Here is a 23,625-nt window from a genome sequence, read left to right on the forward strand (position 1 = left end):
GCTGTCCAACCTCTGTCCTTGGAAGGTTTTACGGGGGGATGTGGGCCCCTCCCTGGGTTGGTTGGACCCCCTGGCTCACCTCCTTTGCAGACAGCGCCCCCCTCTCTCTGCGGTCTTCTTCAGACCTTGGTCGCCCACCATGGGGTGGACATACTTTTTTAGGTTGGTCTGGGGTGTTGAGCTGGAGATGGGGGTGGGTGGGGAGCGTACTGCCATAGACAGAACTTTGGGTGGGGGCTGGGCCTGGTGGGGGCGTCTGCCAGGACCCCCTTTTCCTGTTGGGATCATTTTTCGAGCTCCTCGGGTCTCTCCCAGAAGCCGCTTGGTTCCACCATTTTCTTGTAGCTTTTTATGCTACAGTTCAGCGGCCATGTTTGTGTAGCCTCGGCGGCAATTTTCTTGTGCTTTCTCATTTAAAATAGCGGCGGCCATGTTTTTGAAGCCGGATGGGTGGTGATCGGAGGTGGGAGCCCCTCCTCGGCACCTAGTGCTGATCCCTGGATATTTCTCTTCCTGATCGCCGCATGGTGCGCAGTTAGTTCGGTGGTGGTGAGTTTATTTTGTGGGGTTCTCTCTGTAGCAGCGATAGTGCTCTGTGCTGGGCCTTGTGGTGCCACCAGCATAGTGGGGTGTCCCTTGCAGTGTAATTCACTTTTTTGTGTGGGTTCCCCTCTCTTAATGGAGTTCCTGGAGCATATTTCATCACCTGATCCCCTCTCAGAGGCTGCCGGGCCCTCCAGGTCCCGACAACTGACTGCACTGATGGTGGTCCTGAAGTCCCTGGTGTCCGAGGTAGATTTGGTCCTGGAAAAATGGGCTGGCAAAAAGCATCCCCCTGCCTTCACCGGCCTCCTCTGTATCCTCAGTTCCTGAATCTGATTCAGCCGTCGCGGATGTGAGTTACCTTTTCTGGATCTGCGTCCACGCATCCTGCATGCTCAGATAGTTAGTATGATTCCACTGCTCCTCTAGCCGCGCATGAAAAGGCGCTGGTGGATGCGCTGATTGTATCAGTGCTGGAAACTCTAAAGATGGAGGATGCGACTAAGGCAGCATTGGAGGCGTGGGTAAACTTTGGTGCAGGTCCTCCAAGGCAGCGAAGGTGTTCCCCTTTCCTGTAGTGGACTCCCCGGTTTCCAGGTTGAATAAAGCCACTGTAAATCCGGTTGAAGAGTTCCCGGTCTTTACAGATCCGGCTGATAGGAGGTCTGAGGCCTTGACCCACCACATGTTCACTGTGGCTGGTTCGGCACTTAGGCCGGTATTTACTATTGTCGCAAGCTATGACTGAGTGGGCAAAACTTCTAAGCTGGGATCTGGAAGGGGAACAACCACCCCCTGCCTTTGCGGAGCTGGTAGATCAGTTGGTCCACGGGCTACAGTTTGTCCGTGACGCATCTTTGGTTGTGGCTCCCTTGATTTCTAGACTGTCTGTCTCAGCAGTGGTCCTGCAGCGTATTATCTGGCTAAAATGCTGGTCTGCGGACCAAACTTCTAAGAAGGCTTTATCCCATCTTCCATTTGTGAGGGATCGCCTGTTTGGAGCTTCTTGGATGACATCATTAAAGGCCTCACAGGGGGAAAGAGTACTCTTCTTTCACAGGCTTTCAAGGGTAAGGAGCTGTGTCGCAGATGGGGGTCTTTCTTTTCGCCCTGCAAGCGGCCTTTTTGTCCCTCAGGGTCTCAAGATAAGGGTTCTAAACCCTTCAGGGTCTCAGCTGGGGGTTCTAAGAGTTCTAAGAAGACCTGGTGTGGCAAGTCATGAGCAGGTTCTGCCAGACCTGCGGACAAGGTTTCCTCTGCATAAAGGGGCGCCTTCATGCGTGTCTGGGGGGGGGCATCTTCGTTGATTTCCGGATCTGTGGACCTCCCTGATACAGGACAAGTGGATCCACAAAGTCATTCGCTACAAGATCTAGTTTCGATCTTATCCTCTGGAAAGATTCTTCCCTTTCAACCTGCACTTGTCCCCAGATCGTTTAGGATCTCTTTGGAACAGTGCAAGACTTGTTACTTCAAGGGGCGATTGTTGCGATTTCCCCATCGTAAAGTTTTCAGGGGTTTTATTTAAACCGTTCCCAGGAAGGAAGGCAAGGTAGGTCCAATTCTGGACCTCAAGGCGCTAAACTGCTTTGTGCGGCTACAGAAGTTCCGAATGGAGTCCATTCACATGGTAGTATTTCCTTGCTTCCATCGACATCAAGGACACCTACCTTTTACATCCTAATATGTGCAGGCCACCAGCGTTTCCTCCGTTTTGCCATGGGCAAGGAGCATTATCAGTTTGGTGTTACCCTTTGGTCTCGCCTCTGCTCTTCAGCCATACCTTACTAGGTGCAGTAGTAGTATGGGATGGGAGCCGCTACTTCCTGTATAGGTCCGGCTCACAGGCGGAGTGATATCAGATGCACTCTGCCTGTGAATGGAGGAGCCGTACAAATGAAGCAGCGGCTTTGCTCTGTACTGCAGCCGCTTGCTTTTTGTGTAGCTCCGGATCGGTTCCGGTATCGGGTCCAAAAAAGTCGGATCGGTGCATCCCTAACGAGCTATTTAAACATCAAGAAAATATGGAGATCAGCTTTAAAACTCAACAGCCTGCAAATACACTCTGCACACATTTGTGTTTACAAATTATTGGAAAAGTTCACTTCCCAGAGGTCAAAACAGACATGACATTAAAATACAAGGTCCACTTGTGGTGCAGCTCACTGGAATTACAATTGCTGAATGAAAGCTTTAAAGGGATTGTAAATGCAGATATTTTTCTTTTTATCTTAATGCATCCTATGCATTAAGATAAAAAAAAACCTGTGTGCTGCAGCCGCCTTCAGCCCCCCCAATACTTTCCTGAGCCCATCTTTATCCAGCGATGCTGCAGGAGTGTCTAAGCTGTCTGGGACTCCCCTCATTGGCTGAGAAAGCAGCGTAGCACGATTGGCTCCTGCTGCTGTCAATCAAAATCATTCAGCTAGTCAGGGGAGAGAGGGGGCGGGGCCGGGTAGCGGCTCCGTGTCTGAATGGACACAGAGCTGTGACTCGGTTTGGGTGCCTCCATAAAAGGCTGCTTGCTGTGGGGGGCACTCAACAGGAGGGAGGGGTCAGGAGAGCCGAAGAGGGAACCAAGAAGAAGAGAATCTGGGCTACTCTGTGCAAAACCTACTGCATAGAGCAGGTAAGTATCATATGGTGTGTGTTGTTTTTTTTTTAAGGAGACTTTACAATTCCTTTAATACATTGGAAGATGCATGTAAAAAGTAATACCCTGCTCCCTGCACACACTGGTGATGTTACTGGGCCTCACTGCAGATCCTGGGAAAGTTCATCATTCCAAATCTCGTGAGAAGATGCTCCAGCGCATGCGCGGCACCATTTTTAAATCTAAGGCACCTCTGGAACAGCTAAGTGAGACTCCTTCACAGCCGCACTGCTTGCAATTATGTGGGGCTACGGGCATACTACAGGAGATGCAGTGCTGCGGGCATGGGACACCTGTCCCATGCCCGCAGCCCTGCCTTCTCCTGTCCCATGCCCACAGCCCTGCCTTCTCCTGTCCCATGCCCGCAGCCCTGCCTTCTCCTGTCCCATGCCCGCAGCCCTGCCTTCTCCTGTCCCATGCCCGCAGCCCTGCCTTCTCCTGTCCCATGCCCGCAGCCCTGCCTTCTCCTGTCCCATGCCCGCAGCCCTGCCTTCTCCTGTCCCATGCCCGCAGCCCTGCCTTCTCCTGTCCCATGCCGGCAGCCCTGCCTTCTCCTGTCCCATGCCGGCAGCCCTGCCTTCTCCTGTCCCATGCCCGCAGCCCTGCCTTCTCCTGTCCCATGCCCGCAGCCCTGCCTTCTCCTGTCCCATGCCCGCAGCCCTGCCTTCTCCTGTCCCATGCCCGCAGCCCTGCCTTCTCCTGTCCCATGCCCGCAGCCCTGCCTTCTCCTGTCCCATGCCCGCAGCCCTGCCTTCTCCTGTCCCATGCCCGCAGCCCTGCCTTCTCCTGTCCCATGCCCGCAGCCCTGCCTTCTCCTGTCCCATGCCCGCAGCCCTGCCTTCTTCTGTCCCATGCCCGCTGCCCTGCCTTCTTCTGTCCCATGCCCGCTGCCCTGCCTTCTTCTGTCCCATGCCTGCTGCCCTGCCTTCTTCTGTCCCATGCCTGCAGCCCTGCCTTCTCCTGTCCCATGCCCGCAGCCCCTGCACCATGCCCGCAGTCCCTGTTTTGGGTCTCGTGGTGGTCCAGTAGCTTCTGCATTTCCCACTCTAGGCTTATACTCCAGTCAATCATTTTTCCCATTTTTTTTTTTTTTTGTGCTAAAATTAGGGGATTCGGCTTATATTTGAGTATATACGGTATATTGCAGCTTACCAGCTTTTAGATGTGATGGCTGTATTTGTTTTATTTTTTAGGCTTTCTTTCCTTTGTTTTCACCTGGTGATCTGGTCAATAAGTTTGTTGTTTTAACAGAACAAGCTCTCCTGCAAATGTAGCAGTTAGTGTTGAGACAAACCATTTACCATTGGTGGGTTGTTTACGATGATCAGCTTTTATTTATGTAAGGGCTTGTTCACACTGATGCAGTGTTTTTACCTGTCTGAAAGCTGTCTCTTCGTGCCTTGGTAAGGGAATGTGTGGCACATCACACAGTTGCCTTTTTTTTTTTTTATTCTAACGGAGAATGAAGGATTCTAACAAACTTTGTTGCAGACCTGCTTATTTCTGCTCTGAAGAAAAAGCTGTTTGTTCCTTTTGGACACTGGATCTGAATGGGAATGACTAATTCTTTTTAGCCCCCGTTCACATTGGGCCGATTTGACATGCGATTTGACATGCCAAATCGCATACCAAATCAAAGCCTATTGCCGGCAGTGGCACAGCCTGAATCGGTGCGACGCCGACTTTGTGTGTCGCAGCACTGATTCCCAAAAGTAGCTTCGGCACTACTTTTGGCGACTTTGGGGGCAATTTCAATAGGCATCTTTGCATGAACCCACACAGATGTCTTTCAAATCGCCCCCCAAGTCGGACTGAAATTCGGGTTTGAAATGGTGCGGGTTCTGCATGAGATTCGGACAGGAATCGCACCACATTTCTGTTCAAATCGCATGATATTCTTTGTAGTGCGATTTGAGCCCATTCATTTTGTATGGCTCAAATTGCACAAAAAAGGTGCAAGTACCTTGTTTTCGCCACACTGGAATCTGATTGCATGGGTGTTCACACCCATGCAATCCGATTCAGCCAATCAAACCGTGTTTGGGGTGTCGTTACCTTAACATTGACACCCGCAGCGGAGCAGAAAACGCACTGGAATTGATGCAAATCCCGCATTGGATCAGTGTGAACCAGGACTAAATCACCTTGTACACTTTCAGGGTACTGATGAGAAGAATCTTAGTGTCTTCATCCCTTTTTAGGAGTGATTAAATCCATAGGGAGTATTTTACCAAAAATGTCATTTCTAGAGGAGTTTTGTACACCAGCTGTGTACAAAATGCTTTCAGGTAGCCACATTGCAGTTGAATTTTACAGAATATTTACAACGGCTTTGCAGCTTGAAAGAGAAAGTTAATTTTTATTTACCTTTAAAATTGAAGTCTGGGCAATTTTTTTTTTTTTTTTTTTGTTTTGCCCTTGGGGAGAGTAGAGTAAATTTAGCGGAGCTATACTTGCCTAATCCTACAAGCGCGAGACTGGTCCCTGCGGTTCATCAGAAAAAACAATCATTTTGTTTTAGACATGTGGCGAAGACTTCTGACTTTACACTGACTTCCTAATCTGCATATTTTTGCACTGATTCATAAAGTAGTGAAATCAGTGCGAGCAGCATGTCTGGTGGCATTTTCAGCAGAAGGTTCACAGTAGCTACCTTCATAGTCTTCTCATGACACATGAACTAAGTTTCCCCTCCTAAGTACTCCTTTTTTTAATGGAATAGTTAAGAGTTTAGTTAAAGAGATTAGTATACCAATGTTCAGAAGGACTGAAATGAAGAACAATCATGCAAAAGGTAGCCCCAATCCTCCTCACGCGGGTCTCCCGCCGGCGCTCCTCCTTCTCTGAGTGCACCCTTAGCAAGCCGTTTTCTATGGGGGTACTCGTGTTCGCTCCTGAGCCCCACTCTGTGTGTGTCCATAAGAGACTTTTTCTATGTACACAAAAGGCCCTTTTTCGCTCACATATTATTCACAAATCTGTCTAAGGCCCCTTTCACACATGTGGACCGTTCAGATCCGCTTGTCAGTTTTTCAGGCAGATCTGCACGGATGCCCCATGCATCTCTATGGGGCAGCGGATGTCAGCGGAGACATGTCTGCTGAAATCCGATTCTGTCCGTCAAATCTGGACGGATGGAAACCCTATTTTCCATCCGTCTATCGGATCGGATGAGAATGGACAGGCGGTCCAGTTCTCATCCGATTTCCCCATAGAGGACAGCGGGGATCTGACATCTCCCCGTATCTGCACACAGAGCGTATCGATCCGCGGATCGATCCCCACTGAGAAAAACTGAGTCCGCCGACAGAGCGGACAGGTGTGAAAGGGGGCCTAAATCTGTATTAGTGAGCACTTCTCCTTTGCTGAGATAATCCATCTATCTCACAGGTATGGCATATCAAGATGCAGATTAGACAGCATGAATATTACATAGGTGTGCCTAAGGCCCCTTTCACACAGGCGGACCGTTCAGATCCGCCTGTCCGTTTTTTTGGTGGATCTGAACGGTCCCCCCATGCATCTCTATGGGGCATCGGATGTCAGCGGAGACATGTCTGCTGACATCCGATCCGTCAAATCTGGATGGGTGGAAACCCTATTTTCCATCCATCCAGCGGATCGGATCAGATGAGAACGGACCTATGGTCCGTTCCAATCCAATTCCCCCATAGAGATGTATGGGGAACTGACAGCTGTATCTCCGCACACAGCGCTGAGACACAGCTGACATCCTGCTCAGCGGGGGATCGGCGGAACGATCCCCCGCTGAGAAAAACGGAGTCCGTCCGTCGGACGGAGTGTGTGAAAGGGGCCTTAGGCTGGCCACAATAAAAGGCCACTCTAAAATGTGCAGTTTTATCACACAGCACAATGCTATTGGCATCCTGACTGCAGGAATGTCCACCAGAGCCGTTGCACGTGAATTGAATGTTCTTTTCTCTACCATAAACCGCAGACCACGTGTAACCACACCAGCCCAGGACCTCCACATTTATTTCATTTTAAATTTATTTTTGGTTAAAAATATTTTCATGTATTGTTTTGGAGGGCTTTAGTTGATCATTTTCACAGTTTTGCAATATATAATTTTCTCTCACAATTGATTATATCCATCAGCGCGGAAGGGTTTATACATTTATTTGTAAAGAAAAATTTTGCAGTTTGAATGAATGTAGAGAAGAGAGAGCTAGAGATGAACAGGTAGAACTTATGTAGGAGGATTTTTCATCTTTGTTGCGAAAAACAATTTTCGAGTAATATGTTTTGGTGCATCTCTACTGCGTTTATGTGAGCTGTTACCACCACTTTAATTCCAGTGACTTTTTTAATGTGTAAAAATTGGACTATGTACAAAACTAGCAAAACACAACTATTTTATTCTCCAGGGTGTCTGCTTTCAGAAACGGTATAATGTTTTGAGGGTTTCAACTAATCATAAGGCCTAAAACTATTTAAAGGAGTTGTAAAGTCAGAAGGTTTTTTTTAATCTTAATGCATTTTAGGCACAGACTTACATGAGCTATTGATAGGAAAACTATGCATTTGTAGAGTCTTGGAAGTTTGGGCCCTGTTCACACCTGAGTGTTTTTCAGCTCATAAAACGCTCATCTCTGAAGTCTCAAAACGCCCAACAAGCAAAAATCCCATTTATTTCAATGGCTCCTGTTCACATCTGAGCATTTTGAGCTTTAGGCTGTTTGCTTCAGGCAACAAAGTACATGAGCTTCTTTTTTGGCAGATCCAAGCATTTTTGTTAGATGTCAATGCCTGCCTCCAAACGCCTGAAAACTATACGCTCAGTTGTGAATGGAACCTTGATGGTGGCCATGGATTATATTCTTTCTGCTTGGTACATGAAATGGTAGTTTTTGGCTTATTGCCATAGTCTGGTTATGTTGTTTTACATGTAGGATGCCTTTTCTGTAGTCAATTTCTGGTTGTTTCATTTTGTGTTTTTAGTTTAGTAATTTTTAAGACTGGATACATTTGAGAAGCAAAAACTTGAATAGCTTTAGCTTCATCATAGAAAAATATTGTATTGCCACGCCATGCAAAATGCTTTTGATATTTCCTTCTATGTATTTGTATTTGCAATAATTTATCAAAGAGCATAGTCCTTTTCTGGCTTGATTACTTTTTGCCGTTACAATATTGCGTTGCTCCCCTTGCCCCTGTTCCAGATGTTTGAAGGGACTGCCCTTAATTGATTGTGATCTTGACCAAATATGGTCAGTTTTGGGAAGGAATGTAAACAGATAATGTGACATGGCAAAGGCTTCCTGATTCTAGCCTATGACTTTGGGGATGACGGGGGGGGGGGGGGGCATTGCATGGGATGGAGTTTGGCATGGGATGGGGTGTGGGGGGTCATGTGATGGAGTGGCAGTTTGGGAATCGGCAATGCTAAACCTATTCACTGAACCATTGTATTGCAGCAAGTGTTCTAGTCCAGAAATGGCAACTTTTACCAGTGCTTCATTGCCAGGATGTTAATCTTAAAAAACTTTTGAAGGCAGTTGAGCCAGTTCTCAAGAACTTTGTTAATTACTGTATGTACCTTCCAAATACCAGAGTTCTTTGATTTCTGAAGAACTGTTTCCAAAGAGTGGTACTTGGCTGTTTCTTTAAGGAGTTCCATGATCACAACCTTCAAATTCATATTATTCTGCATTGTACTAATACAAAAATAGTTTTTATTTGTTTTTATTTTACAAACAATAGTAAGCGCCGGTTCACACTGCTGCGCGCCGCGACCTCGGAGCGGCCGGCATGGACTTCATAACATTGAAGTCTATGGCGGTCGCCTCCGGGCCGCCCCAAAGAAGCTCCGGACCCTTTTTCTAGGTCGGAGCGACTTGTGTCGCTCCTATTAGAACGGGTCCGCAGCTTCCCTATGGGAGGCGACCTGTGAGGCGACCAGGTCGCCCTAGTGTGAACCGGCACTTATAGTATTGTTGAAACTTTCTTTATATTTACCTGCCAGGATACTGCAGTTTGTTATATATTTCCCTACATTGCAGTCTATTAAGGAGTGCAACTAACGATTATTTGTATAATCGATTTGTTGGCCGATTGTTTCGATTAATCGGATAACCCAAAAACTCAAAAGTGGGGTGTACAATTTAGTTATTATGTAAAGTTTTAAAAAAAGACAATTCTTAAATATCTCTATGCAGTGGTAAATACAAATAGGGACGAAACAACTAATCGATTAGGAAAATAGTTGTCAGCTATTTTCATAATCTATTAGTTGGTCAGCCGATTAGTTGGCCTGCATACAGAATGCATTACATTGTTTTACATATCAGTAGACGCAGTGCAGCAGGCATACAGCTCAGTACACCGTCCATAGATGTCAGTAAGCGCCTTAGACCTTGCGAATGTGTGAGGAGTAATGCCTCATGGGACATGTAGTCCTGGGCAGGAAGTGAGTGGTTCTAAAGGCAGAAGTTTTTTACCTTGCTATAGGGCACTCTATACTATACTTTGCAGCTTGCTATTGGGCCACTCTGAAGGCAGGAGGAGCCAGAAGCGTCGGTGGGGGACCCCAGAAGAGGAGAATCAGGGTTGCTCTGTGCAAAACCTTTACACAGAGCAGGTAAGTATAACATGTTTTTTTTTTTTTTTTTAATCTGCCTAACAACAAATTGCCCAAAAAAAGCGCCTAAAAATTGCAAAACGCAGCAAAATCGCATGTGCAAAATGCACAGCCAAAAGCATGAAAAGGAAACTGCAAAGGTGGGAACCGAGCCTTATGCTAGCCATACGCATATAGATTTTCAGATGAGAATATTCATTCAAAAAATCTTTGTACATTAGTTGAATGAAAGAATGTCGTTTTTGAAAATTTCACTTGCTTTTAATATTCAGTTTTAAAATTAATGTAATTTCTCAACGAAAACCACATGTGTCTGAAAATTCCTTTGACCAAGAAGTTTTCTATTGACCAATACGTTTTCTATTCTTCTCTTTCAAATCTTCCTGTCACTGTGGTCGAAAACTAAAGTTGATTTGACCCCATTAATGATTTGAAAATCAAACAAATGTTCCTAAAATTTAATTTTTGTTTTTTTTGAAGGAAGACCATTGTTTTTGTATGGCCCCAGTGTAAGTGACAGCAGGCGCAGAGAGCTTTTATCAAGCCACCTGCCTAGGTAGGACAAGGGAAGTCAGTCATACTTAATATATTACAGTTCTGTCTGAAAATCTGCAAAAAAAATTTACCAGATTGAACCTCTAATAGTATGTAGAGTATATCTCTTCTGTCTGTTATTCTCAGAGTGGATTAGAGATTTTTCTCACTAACCATATAGTTGGTTATTTATATTTACCACTGCATATAGATATTTAGGAATAAATTGCCTTTGTTTAACCACTTAACGTCTAGCCACGTAGACCTACGTCTGCTGACTTTAAGGGGTTATACCGGGATGATGCCTCTAGCTAGAGGCATCATCCCGGTACCGTTGTTTGAAGCCGACGGTTGGCTTTCCGTCGGTAACGACCGATGCGGCTCGGGAGCCGCTCGATCGTTACCCGGGGAGGGGCGGGAGGGGACGTTCCCCCCCCCCCCCCTCCCGCCGCCTTCCGTGGCTTTGCTCGGGGCACCCATCCGGCACGTCCGCCGGCTGGATGGAGTCCCGACGAATGCCGGAAACGGCATAGATCGGGTCTCCGATGACATAACCCGTAGGCGGCGTCAATGACGTCACTTCCGGGTTACTGTGCTGCAAAAGGCTGCACATTTAAAAAACGGCTGTATGCAAAAATGCCGTTTTCGGCGTTTTGCATACAGGGAAGTGTAGTGGAGGGGTCTAGGGTCTTTTAGACCCTCGATCCCTCCATAAAGTGTACCTGTCACTACATATTGGTGTCACAAGGGATGTTTACATTGCTTGTGACAGCAATAAAAGTGATCAGATTTTTTTTTTTTTTACAAAACTGTAATAAAGTAAAAAAAAAAAATAGGAAAAAAAAAAAAAAATTTAGCCACCCCGTCACCGTTGGCTCGCGCACAAAAAAAAAGGGTATAGGTATGGGCAATAATTTAAAAAAAAGAGCTACACTCTAGCTCTAAACTGGTAACCGTTAAATAAATTTAAAGCGTCGCAGATTGAGATCTCTATTGACCGTAGTTTGTCGCCATCCCACGGGTGTGCGCAATTTTAAACCGTAACATGTTGAGTATCTATTTACTCGGCGTGACATCATCTTTCACAATATACAAAAAAAATGGGCTAACTTTACTGTTTAGTATTTTTTAAATGCAGTGAAATGTGATTTTTCAAATTTTTTCCAAAAAAATGGCGTTTTAAAGACCGCTGCGCAAATACCGCGTGACAAAAATTTTTGCAATGACCGACATTTTATTCTCCAGAGTCTTTGCTAAAAAAATATATATAATGTTTGGGGGTTTTAAGTAGTTTTCTAGCAAAAAATACTGGTTTTAACTTGTGAACAAAAAATGTCAAAAATAGGCTTAGTGGTAAAGTGGTTAAAAAAAAAAAAAACATTACATATTAACTAAATTATACACCACACTTTTTTTAAGGTTATTATTAGATTAGATGATTGATCGAAATAATAATCGGCCAACTAATCAATTATGAAAATTGTTAGTTGCATCCCTAAATACAAATAACCAGCTATATGATGAGAAAAGATATACCTGTGCTCAAATCCCAAAAGCTTGTACATGTATTTATACTAATAGGATAAATTGCTGCGCTAACTGAAATTCAAAACTTCAATATGATAACTTCAAAATATAAGGATAGTAAAATCATTAGAAAAGCCGCCACACAGAATCTGGAATAAAAACAGATCTAAGATACATATAAAAGACAATGTAGCGCTAATCATCAGCAAAAAAACTCTCAGAATGACTGAGCATGAACAGTCCATACAAAGTCCCAATTTGATTAGATGAATGATATTGCAGGTCCGTGATACCACCACCAAACACCCAGTTCCCACTGTCCCTTACCACATTGAGATGATCACCATGACAGAGATCCCAAATGCCAAACAGACTCAGTAAAGATCCAGGATAGTAATCCTCCTTTCTCACAATCTCTAGGCAAGTGGTCACAGGTAAGTATAGAATAAAAAACAGGGCAGCATCATAGCGCAGACCATTAAATTTATTATCACCAAAATCAAGAAAGGGATTAAAAACACTTACAAAAGTAGAGTAAAATCGAGCAGGTCAATCAAATAACGATTCTCTCCAGCATGTTCTGCAGCGAACCACCGAAAAGATGGCCGCCACGTCTCCTCTGTGTGGGCGAGCGTGACCGCAAGCACCGCCCGACGTACGTTTCGTCGTAACAGACTTCTTCTAGGGGCAATATCATTCATCTGATCAAATTGGGACTTTGTATGGACTGTTCATGTTCAGTCATTCTGAGAGTTTTTTTGCTGATGATTAGAGCTACATTGTCTTTTATATGTATTTATACTATCAGGTGCTAAAGTGTGAGCACAGGTTAACACTACAAATTCTGGATAACCCTCTGCGCACTGCTATACATCCTTTCCAGCAAACTTTGCAATGAAAGACAGGGATATTTAGTTCACACCTCTTGTAATACGTTTAGGCTGACCAACTGCGTCAAAGTACAGTATTCCCTCTTATGGCCAGTCTACACTGCTCTGCAAATGCTACAGTGGACAACGTGCCAACCTGGGGCATAAAGACACAAGATGGGGGAGAGCTACTAGGTTCGGATCTGGTCACTGACCTGCGTAGGAACAGAGAAAAGATATACCTGTGCGCGAATCCCAATAGCTTGTACAGTACATGTATTTAACCCATCAGGTTATAAAGGGGTGTGACCACATAGTAACACTACAAATTCTGGATGCTTTATATGCAGACTAAATATCCCTGTCTTTCATTGCATAGTTTGCTGGAAAGGGTGTAGCAGTGTGCAAGAGGGTCCATCCAGAATTTGTAGCTATATGGTGAGGGAACAAAATATCTAATGTACTCTAATAGTAGGGATGCACCGAAATGAAATTCTTGGCTGAAGCCGAATAATAATGAAATGCTTGGCCGAAGGCCGAACGCGGTGTTTCAGGAGCAGGGGGCGGGACGCGCGCGTGACGTCACACCCCCTACTCGCGGCCGGACAGGACACCGGCGGCGTGTGAGAAGGGAGCCGCGAGCCGCAATGAGGAAGGTGAGCGGTCAGGGCGGAAGCTACAGAGGATCATTACATACATTATAGCAGAGGGTTACTGCAGAGGACATTTACATAGATCATAATAGAGGACCACAGCAGATCACTACAGAGGATCACTACAGAGATAATGGCAGAGGATTATTACAGAGGATCATAGCAGAGGACAATTACATAGATCATAATAGAGGACCATAGCAGATCACTACAGAGGATCATTACAGAGATCATAGAAGAGGATCACTACATAGGATCATTTCAGAGATCATAGCAGAGGATCATTACAGAGATCATAGCAGAGGATCATTACAGAACAGGGGGGCGGGGCGTGGACCTAGTGTGAAGGAGCCGCAGTCAGGAGCAGGGGGCGGGATGCGCGCGTGACGTCACACCCCCTACTCGCGGCCGGACAGGACACCGGCGGCGTGTGAGAAGGGAGCCGCGAGCCGCAATGAGGAAGGTGAGCGGTCAGGGCGGAAGCTGACATTGTTCGGCTCAAAATTATTCGGCCTTTTAACTTATTCGGCCGAACACCGAAAGTGCTATTTTCTCTATGTTCGGCCGCCGAATATTCGGTTTATCCCTATCTAATAGCAGACATAGGTTTACATACCCTGGCAGAATGTATGATTTCTTGGCCATTTTTCAGAGAATATGAATAATACACAAACTTTTCTTTCACTCATAGTGGCTGAAGCCATTTATTATCAATCAACTCCAATGCCATTGAATGCAATTCCATTCACTTGCATTGAGTTCTGTCAAATGAAGTCGCAAGCCGCAAATAAATCAGAGGTCCAAATCGCACTGATCTGCGGCTTTAAAGTCAAGCTAAAGCCAAAGCTACAGAAGAACTGTTCATAATTCTAAAGAAATGGTAATAATTTTTCATTTGTCTAAAAAAAAAAAAAAAAAAAAAAAACTAAGTAATTGATATCGGGGAGTACTTGAGAAAAAGTATCAGTACTCGTAATTCCTCTTCTGGGGTGCCCTGTCAGAGCTTCTTGCTCCTCCTGTTTTAGGAGTGCCCCAAATTATAATATAGAGTTCCCCCTATACAGCAAGGTAAAAAATCTGCCTTTAGAATCCCATAAAATCTTTTCCTTGCCAGGACTACGTGTGCTGCACTGCATATACTGAAGGTTGTTTGTTGTTTTTAAATCTGTACTTAAGCTGTTTTTGACAGTTACCCGTCCCCACTTCCAGGAGATCTGGCTTGTGTCGAGGTCCTGCGGAAGTTCAGCCCCCCTCCTCCGCCACCGGACCAGTCACAAAGTGCTTTGCGCATGCGCAGTAGGGAATCGACTGTGAAGCAGCAAGGCTTCACTGCAGGTTTCCCTTACAGGCAATGAAGGCGGCAGTGCCCAAGAGCCGATGGAAACATTGGCTGGGGTGCTGACGTCGCTGGATTCCAGGACAGGTAAGTGTCCTAATATTAGTCAGCAGCTACAGTATTTTTAGCTGCTGACTGCATTTTTCATGGGAGGGGGCTGGACATCCTCTTTAACAACTTCTGGACTGGAAGGATTAACCCCCTTGATGACCAGGCCATTTTTTTGCAATATGGCACTGCGTTACTTTAACTCACAATTGCGCGGTAGTGCGACTTTGTACTCTAATAAAATGCCCCCCCACAAATAGAGATTTCACCTGTGATTTTTATTTTTTTGCGCTATAAACAAAAAAGTGCCAATTCTGAAAAAAAAAAAAAATAAAACCATATTTCTCACATTCTGCTAAATAACATTCTCAATAAAAATACAATTTTTTTATCATTTTAGGCCAATTTATATTCTGCTACATTTTTTTTGGTAAAAAAATCTCAAGAAGTGTATATTGATTGGTTTGCACAAAAGCTATCGCGTCTACAAACTAGGGGAAAGATTTGTCATTTTTTTTATATTCATTTTTATAATAGTAATAGCGGTGAACAGTTTTTTTTTTTTTTTTTTTTTTTCTTTTGTGGGACTGCGACCTTTTCAGTGGACAGATCGGACACCTAACTGCAATTTTTTGAGGGCGACCAGTGACATTACTACAGTAATCAGTGCTAAAAATATGCATTGTTACTGTACTAATGACACTGGCAGGGAAGGGGTTAACACCAGGGGTGATCAAAGGGTTACATTTGTCCCTAGGGGGTGCTTTCTAACTGGGGGGGGGGGCTTGCTGCATGAACACAGAGACCTGTGTTCCTAAATAAGAGGTCATAACTGACAGAACAGAGGTCTGCCGTGTTTACAACGGCAGGCCGCCGTTCTGTCTGCACGCAGAGCAATGGCGGGTGCCCGGCGGCAATTACGGCCGCCGGACACTCTAATTAGCTTCCCCTGTGGCGAATGGGCATGCGCCCCCCCCCCCCAAGCTAGCGGTCCCGCAAACCGATGTAGTGGTACATGGTTTCGCGGGACAGAGCTGACCTGCCACTGTAAAACTATGGTGGCTGGTTGGCAAGTAGTTAAGGATAAAGCTTGTACATGGTTTTTTTTTTTTTTTTTTTCTGAATGTACATTTTAAATGTTAACCATAACACAAGTCTATTGGCTGAACTTCATGGACATTTTTTTTTCTTCAACCTGCTGTCCCTATGTCCTTCCCATAAGGGGTACTCTTAGTGGCATGTTTTGAAATTTTTAAATGTTTTAATATGGCTGATGGGTCTGCTTTAAGTATTGTAAGAGAAATGTTGCTTTTAATTCCAATTTTTATTTAACAAGTATTTAAAAACATTTGAGTAAAAAAAAAAAGATAAAAAGATGTAACAAAAACTAGTTTACTATTTAAGACTTTTTTTTTACACTGACTCTGCATACACACTTTGTTCTGTGTGAATTAGGATATTTTCTCTTTTGAAAAAATTATTTTATTATGAGCATGGGCAAAATACCACATTAGGGCCACAAGATGGAGCTGTAAAATATTGGAAATACACGTTTTTGTAACTAGATTCAATGGAACCACTCTAGAGGACACTAGAGGGAATTGGCAGATAATTGGTTATAGATATTTGTTAAAGCAGTTGTATACTGGGGGGGGGGGGAATAACCCTGCAAGACAAAAGCATAAAGAGCTAGTATGCATCTTATACTTGCTCATTATGAAATGCTTGCCTTAAAACGAAGCCCCGACACGGACCCCCGGACACCGCTGTGGGAGCTGACATGATCCCTCTGTGTCTCTTCCGCGTTCGGCAGCTCCGGCGCTGTGAGTGGCCGGAACCACGATGACGTCACTCTCGCGCATGCGCGCGGGGGGTTAACTTTCCGGCAAGTTCCCGGCAAGGAACTCTTAAGGTCCGTCGGACCTTCAGAGCGCATGCGCCGCTAGCGTCAGCGGCTGCATTCAGTGCAAATATCTCCTAAACCGTGCAGGTTTAGGAGATAGTAATTGTACCTACAGATAAGCCTTATTATAGGCTTACCTGTAGGTAAGTCAACAAAATGAGTATGCTACCACTTTAAATCTCTCTAGTGTTCTCTAGAATTGTTTACATTGTATCTCTTGCTACAAAGACATAAATTTATTTCATATGCTACTGAGCACCATCTAGTGGCCATGATGCGGTATTTTACAATTCCCAATAATAAAAACATTTGTTCAGAATAGAAAATATCCTAAACATTCACGCTACTCCATTCTACTCCACAGAACTACTGTACATGCAGATTTGCTGGATGAGTGGCAATGCAATTTTCTGTAATGATGGAACATGTAGTGTAAAATATTCAAGTATAACTAAAATGTTTTTTTTTTTTCTTTTTTTTTTTCGTACAGACAGAAGTATGGATGGCAATTTTAGTAAAAGCTTGGAACCTGAGACCATAGATAGCACAAACAGTCCGCAGCCTCCAAGAGTACCAGACGAATCGCTACTAGATGAAAACTATTTTCTGAACTCAGAGGTGCTAACAAAAGTTCCATTTCCTGATGCTGATGAAGAGCAAAATAACTTGTTGAAGGGATACAGTTCTTCTGGTTTATACTCCCAAGGGAGTATGGAAGAAGGGAGAATTCCTATTGAACAAAGGGAAATACATATCAGCAACCTACAGAGACTTACAGAATTCATTCCTCAGCTTAATAAGCAGTCCATGCTACAATCAATCAGAACGGACTTCAAATTGTCTAGAGACAGAGAAACGGAGGACGCGTACTCAACTAAGGAAACAGGCCGTGAACGATTTCAGGACACACTTTCCAGAGAACCAGAGCCTAGATTAAGAGGAAGTTTTAACACTAAGCAAGGTAAGTTATACTCTGTTTTTATAAATGTACAGAAATCTAGTAAACCATTTTATAAAGTATTGTAACGGGGACAGTATGTGAACTAAAGAACCAGGGGTTGTTTAATCCTGGCCAAAAAATTTGTTAGGCCTCATTCACGCCTATTTACTTGGCACACCCTCATCATTTTATATTTTACAAAAAGTTAGGTAATTTATTACGTTTATGTGCCCTAATATTACCCTTTTTAGTGTATTTGTTACTAAAATTTTGTTTCCTGAACGTCGTGCTGATATAGCGTGACATTCAAAAATTGGAGCTACCACTGTTACGATCTCTCTTCACACCTAAAATTATATTTAAGAGTGTTAAAATACCCCAAAAACGGCTCTGGCAGCAAAAGGGTTAACGTCTGTCCACCTTTGCAAAAAATAAAAAATAAGTGCAACTGTGTTTTTTTTTTTTTTTTTTTTTTTTAAATCAGATAATTTTTATTGAAAAAGTTTTCGTAAGACAAACCATAAACATTCAAAGAAAACAGAAACAAACAATAAAAGAAATAGCACTAAAAACTCCCAACAATATGGAACAAAGCCAGTACATCATAACAATGAGCCTAAACATCACCCCTTATATATCTTCCAAAGTAACACTACCATTCTAAACAAATTGTTCAGAGTATTGCTTACATCGTAACAAATGGATGTCTAAGTAATCTATGACACAGTATAGCATGATGCACATATCTGGCTAATCCGAGTCCCACAAGCCCCCACCCGCATAATTAATGTGTACTTGTACTAGAATGTATAGGACAGAATCTGCCCAGGGGATGACAGCGGGGGCAAGGAGCACCTGAACAAGTTATTAATACCCCCCCCCCCCCCCCCCCGTATGGGGACAAAGTTCATATGGGAACAGAGCTCTGAACCCAATAGAACGGAAAAAAAAGGAGTACAAAGAAGAAAGAAAAGAACCGAGCAAGACAGAGAAGCCCCTAAGCTGAAAGTGAACTGCCCCCATACGATCATCCGTGAAACCTCACCGCAGAAAATACTATAGTCTCCATACCTCCCGCCCCCTCCCACACCCTCGGCCAGCACCTCAATGCTCAAAACTGCATCCCTAAGCAGTAGTTGTCATCCCTCCCATAATCCTGTTAGTAACCAGTTGCAGAGAAGCAAGCCCAGGAACATCAAGCCATGGTGCCCAGATACATTCAAATTTCAATACACTGGCTCTGTTTTTATAGGTGAGATTCTCCCTACCTAAGATCATGTTCACCTCAGCCACCCATTCTGCATGTGTTGGGGCAACCGGTGAAATCCATTTCTTCGCCAAGAGCTTCCTAGCAAGGAACAGTAACCGAAGGATGGCAGTGTGTACAACCGGGGGAATAAAGTTATTCATCCAGCCAACCCAGAAGGCATAGCTTCGGGTCCATGGGTAAAGTCAACTGCCAAATAGAATTGATGGATTGCATCACTGCCGTCCAGTAACGGTGTAGTTTGGGGCAATGCCACAGCATATGGAGCAAAGTTCCTGTGTGAATTTTACGAGGGCACAGAAGGGAATCTCTCCTATGCCACTTATGCAACCATTCAGGGATACGATAAGTGCGATGAAGGATAAATAATTGTGTAAGCTTCTGTGAGGACAGGGATACCTTGAGAACATTATTAACCACTTGCCGACCGCCGCACGACTATCTACGTCGGCGGTCAGCCCCTCACAGGCAAAGTGACGTAGGGCTACGTCACTAGCTTGTGAGGGTCTAGGGAGCGAGCGCGCGCCCCCGGAGGCGCGCTCCCGCTCCCGAGTGGTCACGGACCCCCCCCCCGCGCGTGTGACCGGCGGACCCGATGTCCGCCGGCCACTCTGCGATCGGCGGGGGAGAGGGAGAATGTCAGGCAGCTTGTGTAAACAAGCTGCCTGTCATTCTCCTCGCTGTATGAGAGCTGATCATCTGGATCTACTATGTAGATCCGTTGATCAGTCTGCATACAGCTGAAGCCCCAGCCAATCACAGTTAGAATCACGCCCCTAGGGACACACACAGCCCCTCCCTCTCAAATAAAGTTAACCCCTTCACTACCAGTGTATTTTTACAGTAACAGTGCATATATATAGCACTGATTACTGTAGAAATGTCACTGGTAACCCCAAAAGTGTCAAAAATGTCAGTCAAGGGTCCGATCTGTCCGCCGCAATGTCGCAGTACCGCAAAAAAAATCGCAGATCGCCGCCATTACGCGTTAAAAAAAAAAACAACAAAAATGACAAAAATCTTTCCCTTAGTTAGTAAACACAATAACTTTTGCGCAAACCAATCAAAATACGCTTTTTGCGATTTTTTTTTTTTTTTTTTTACCAAACATAGGTAGCATAAAACAAATTGGCCGAAAATTTTAAAAAATTTTGATTTTTACTTTTTTTTTGGGGGGAATTTCATATAAAAAAAAGGGAAAAATATTGCTATTTTTGCAAAATGGACGCTCTTTTTTTGTTTATAGCGCGTGATCAAAAAATCGCACAGGTGATCAAATACCGCCAAAAGAAAGCTCTGTTTGTGGGAAAAAAAGGACGCCAAATTCGTTTAGGTACAGCGTCGCACGACCGCGCAATTCTCCGTTAAAGTCACGCAGTGCCGAATCGCAAAATACCCCCTGGTCGGAATGGGGGTAAAATCTTCCGGGGCTTAAGTGGTTAAGGATGCCCGTCCACTCCTCAGAAGAAATAGCGCCCAAATCCTCAGTCCACCCATCCCTACACTTAAAGTCATAGCTCGGGAGATCTGGGTCATAAAGCTGGAATACAGGGACGAAATCTGCCCCCTTTTAACCCTCCTCTTATGTTAGAATTCCGTTACTATCCATGATGTTAGGGTCAGTTTTGACCCGTGTTTTAAATCAGCCATAAAATACCCTCTGAATAATTATCATCAAATTTGTTTCTTACCTCTTGGTTACCTTGTTAGGCTTCTTTATCCTTGAAAAGATTGGTTTTAATATTTTTCGTGTGACCCCTAGACCTTTCTTTTGATAGCATACCTCTCATTGTCAAATTTAAAAAATGGTAAAATAAAGTCAGCAACTCTGAAATGTATTGGTCCTATGTTTCTTCACTTTATTTAGAGAAGCAGACAAGCAGGAAAAGAGATAGGCCCCTCCCTAACTACAGCTCACAGGGTTGAGAGGGGATTGGCTGTCACTGTTACTAAGCAGAGAGAGTGTTTATGATTTCAGTTTTGGAACTTATTAGTGTCCTAAAATCCAATATTATAACTGGGTCAGAATTGACCCTAACACCATGAACGTCTTAATTTTCACCACAGTATTTTATAATTTAGTGAAAAGGATTATTTTTCTATGCATTGTTTAAATAGAGGCTCCTGACAAAGTAAAAAAATCTTGATGCAATAAACAAATTTATGTGATACTTATAGACGTTCAAAACCTGAAAACGGGTCAGTTTTGACCCTAACACAAGAGGAGGGTTAAACTCCGACTCCATCACACGGGTCAGTAGAGTGGGCTTGCAGAGACCCCAAGCTGAATCCCTGGCCTGGGCCGCCAGAGCATGCCGTAATTGTAGTTATTGATAGAAGTACGAATTTGGGAGTCCATATTCCATCTGAAGAGTCTGAAAGTCCTTTAGTACACATCCCCTATATAACTGCATGATGAGTCTCACCCCATAACTCTCCCACTCCACAAAATTCTGCAATTTAGCTAGTTCAGGGCAATGAGCGTTATTCAGTATACGGGAATGTCTAGAGAATCCACCGTAGCCAAAATGTTGCTTGGTCCTACACCATATTCTGTCTATCAGCCTTAGCGTGGGGTACAGAGGAGAAGCTCCCAAGTCCCCCGCCTCCAATGCTTCCAGAAGGTCGCCAACTGGCAGCACCGAGGCAACGAGTGTCCGAGTCGAGTCAGCATCTGATCCCCCAGACCAACCCTTGAGATGCTGCAATTGGGCCGCCAAGTAATAGTAGTATGGGTTAGGAACCGCCAGGCCACCAAAGTCCTTGGCCTCCTGGAGGGTTTCCAATCGAATCCGAGGAGTCTGGTGTTTCCATATTAATGCACGGAATACCATGTTAAATTGTTTGAATATGGTGTATATATAGGTATCCAAAGGGGGGTATTGTGCAGTACATAGAGTAGCTGTGGGCTCCAGATCATTTTCATCAAATTGCACCTTCCTACTACCGAAAGAGACAACTTGATCCAGCTGGCCATTTGATCCTTAAATTTCCACAATAGCGGCAAAACATTAAGTTTGACGTAGTTGGCTAGGTTAGGGTGTATGATTATACCTAGATATTTAAACTAGGGATGCACCGAATGTTCGGCGGCCGAACATTATTCGGCCGAAAATAGAAAAAATAGCACTTTCGGTGTTCGGCCAAATAAGTCAAAAGGCCGAATAATTTTGTGCCGAACAATAGGGCTGAACGATAGTCGATATGATATCGACTATCGTTCTGTCGCCGTAGGCGATATTCATATCGCCGAGGTCACAATATTTACATAGGCAGGGGGAAGGGACTCGGAGGAGGACAGGAGGACTCACAGACTTCCGTGTTAGGCAGGGGAAGCCGGGACACTTCAGCGGTGAGCATACATACATTACTCACTCGTGCACTGCAGCCCGCCCCACACATTCAGTGAGTCTTACTCTCCTCCCTAGTTTTTTCAATGGCACATTCAGGAAGCCAATCACGCCCGTGATTAGCTGCACAGCGAACCAATCACGCGTGCCTGCACACCTGATTGGTTCCGCTGTGCCGCTACTCACGGCGTGATTGGCTTCCTGAATGTGCCATTGAAAAAACTAGGGAGGAGAGTAAGACTCACTGAATGTGTGGGCGGGCTGCAGTGCACGAGTGAGTAATGTATGTATGCGGCTGTGCTCCTTTCCAGGCTACTACTACCACCACTATGAGAGACTGTATAATCTGATCGAGTCCACACTGACACTGACTGACTGTCACTGAGTAATTGATGTTACCATATTAACCCTGACCTTCCCAGTGCCCTGTATCTGCAATTAAAATTTACAAGGCTGCCTGCATGCTTCCTGATTTCCATTCCCAGCATCCTTCCCAATCCCTACAATGTCACTAACATTAACCCTATGGTACAAGGCTGCAGTGTGCACTGAATCCCATTCCCTACAGTAACATTTAGGGAGAGAGACATGAGAGGACAAGAGAGAGAGAGAGACATGAGAGGACAAGAGAGAGAGAGAGACATGAGGACGAGAGAGAGAGACACGAGAGGACAAGAGAGAGGACAAAAAATTGGCAAAATAAATGGAAAAAATGCGAAACACCGCGTTCGGTATTCGGCCTTCGGCCAAGCATTTCATTATTATTCGGCTTTGGCTTCGGCCAAGAATTTCATTTCGGGCATCCCTAATTTAAACTGGTCCACCACCACGATCTGGGACGCCACCTGTGGCAATGGCTGTCCCAGGTGATCCAACGGGAGTAGCACCGATTTTATCCCAGTTGATCTGAAAGCCCGAGAAGGATCCGAACCGGTGAATCAAGGCCATTAAGTTTGCAAGGGAAGTATCCATATCACCCAAAAAAAGGAGGGGCATCGTCTGCATATAGGGCAATTTTCTCCTCCCCCCCCCCCCCAATCCCCGCACAAACCCCTGAATCGTGAGATCTTGGTCTGACTTCTGCAGCAAGGGGCTCCACCGCCAGTGCAAACAAAAGGGGTGACAGCGGCCATCCCTGCCTCTGCAGAGAGAGAAAGTGCAACTATGTTTGCAGACTGGGGTATATGTATTTTTATTTATTTTTGCATACGAGTCTGTAAAGCATTGCAGCCACACAAACTTATGCAGAGTCTTACCTAGCTCCAAGTCTGTACTGAGTAATGGACTTTTGGTTTTGGAGCTGGAGGAAGTGTTAGTGGATAACTGCAGTAATCGCTGCACATGTGTTCCATTAGTAACTACAAGGCCCTTTGCTGTGGTGGCACTCAACAGGAGGGAGGG

General features: G+C 44.7%; 1 protein-coding gene across 2 annotated transcripts in view; it reads left to right on the forward strand.

Annotated features, from left to right (window-relative positions):
- The window catches only part of ZMYM4 (zinc finger MYM-type containing 4), a 209,673-nt gene that overhangs the window by 8,065 nt on the left and 177,983 nt on the right, over positions 1–23,625 (forward strand). For both annotated transcript variants that reach the window (XM_082244488.1, XM_082244487.1), the window contains exon 2: positions 17,158–17,628. In XM_082244488.1, the coding sequence (XP_082100614.1) occupies positions 17,166–17,628 (463 nt within the window). In that variant the 5' untranslated portion in view covers positions 17,158–17,165. The remainder of the gene's footprint in view (positions 1–17,157; positions 17,629–23,625) is intronic.

The sequence above is a fragment of the Pelophylax lessonae genome (assembly GCF_965119305.1).
Source record: "Pelophylax lessonae genome assembly, chromosome: 2".
NCBI lineage: Eukaryota > Metazoa > Chordata > Amphibia > Anura > Ranidae > Pelophylax > Pelophylax lessonae.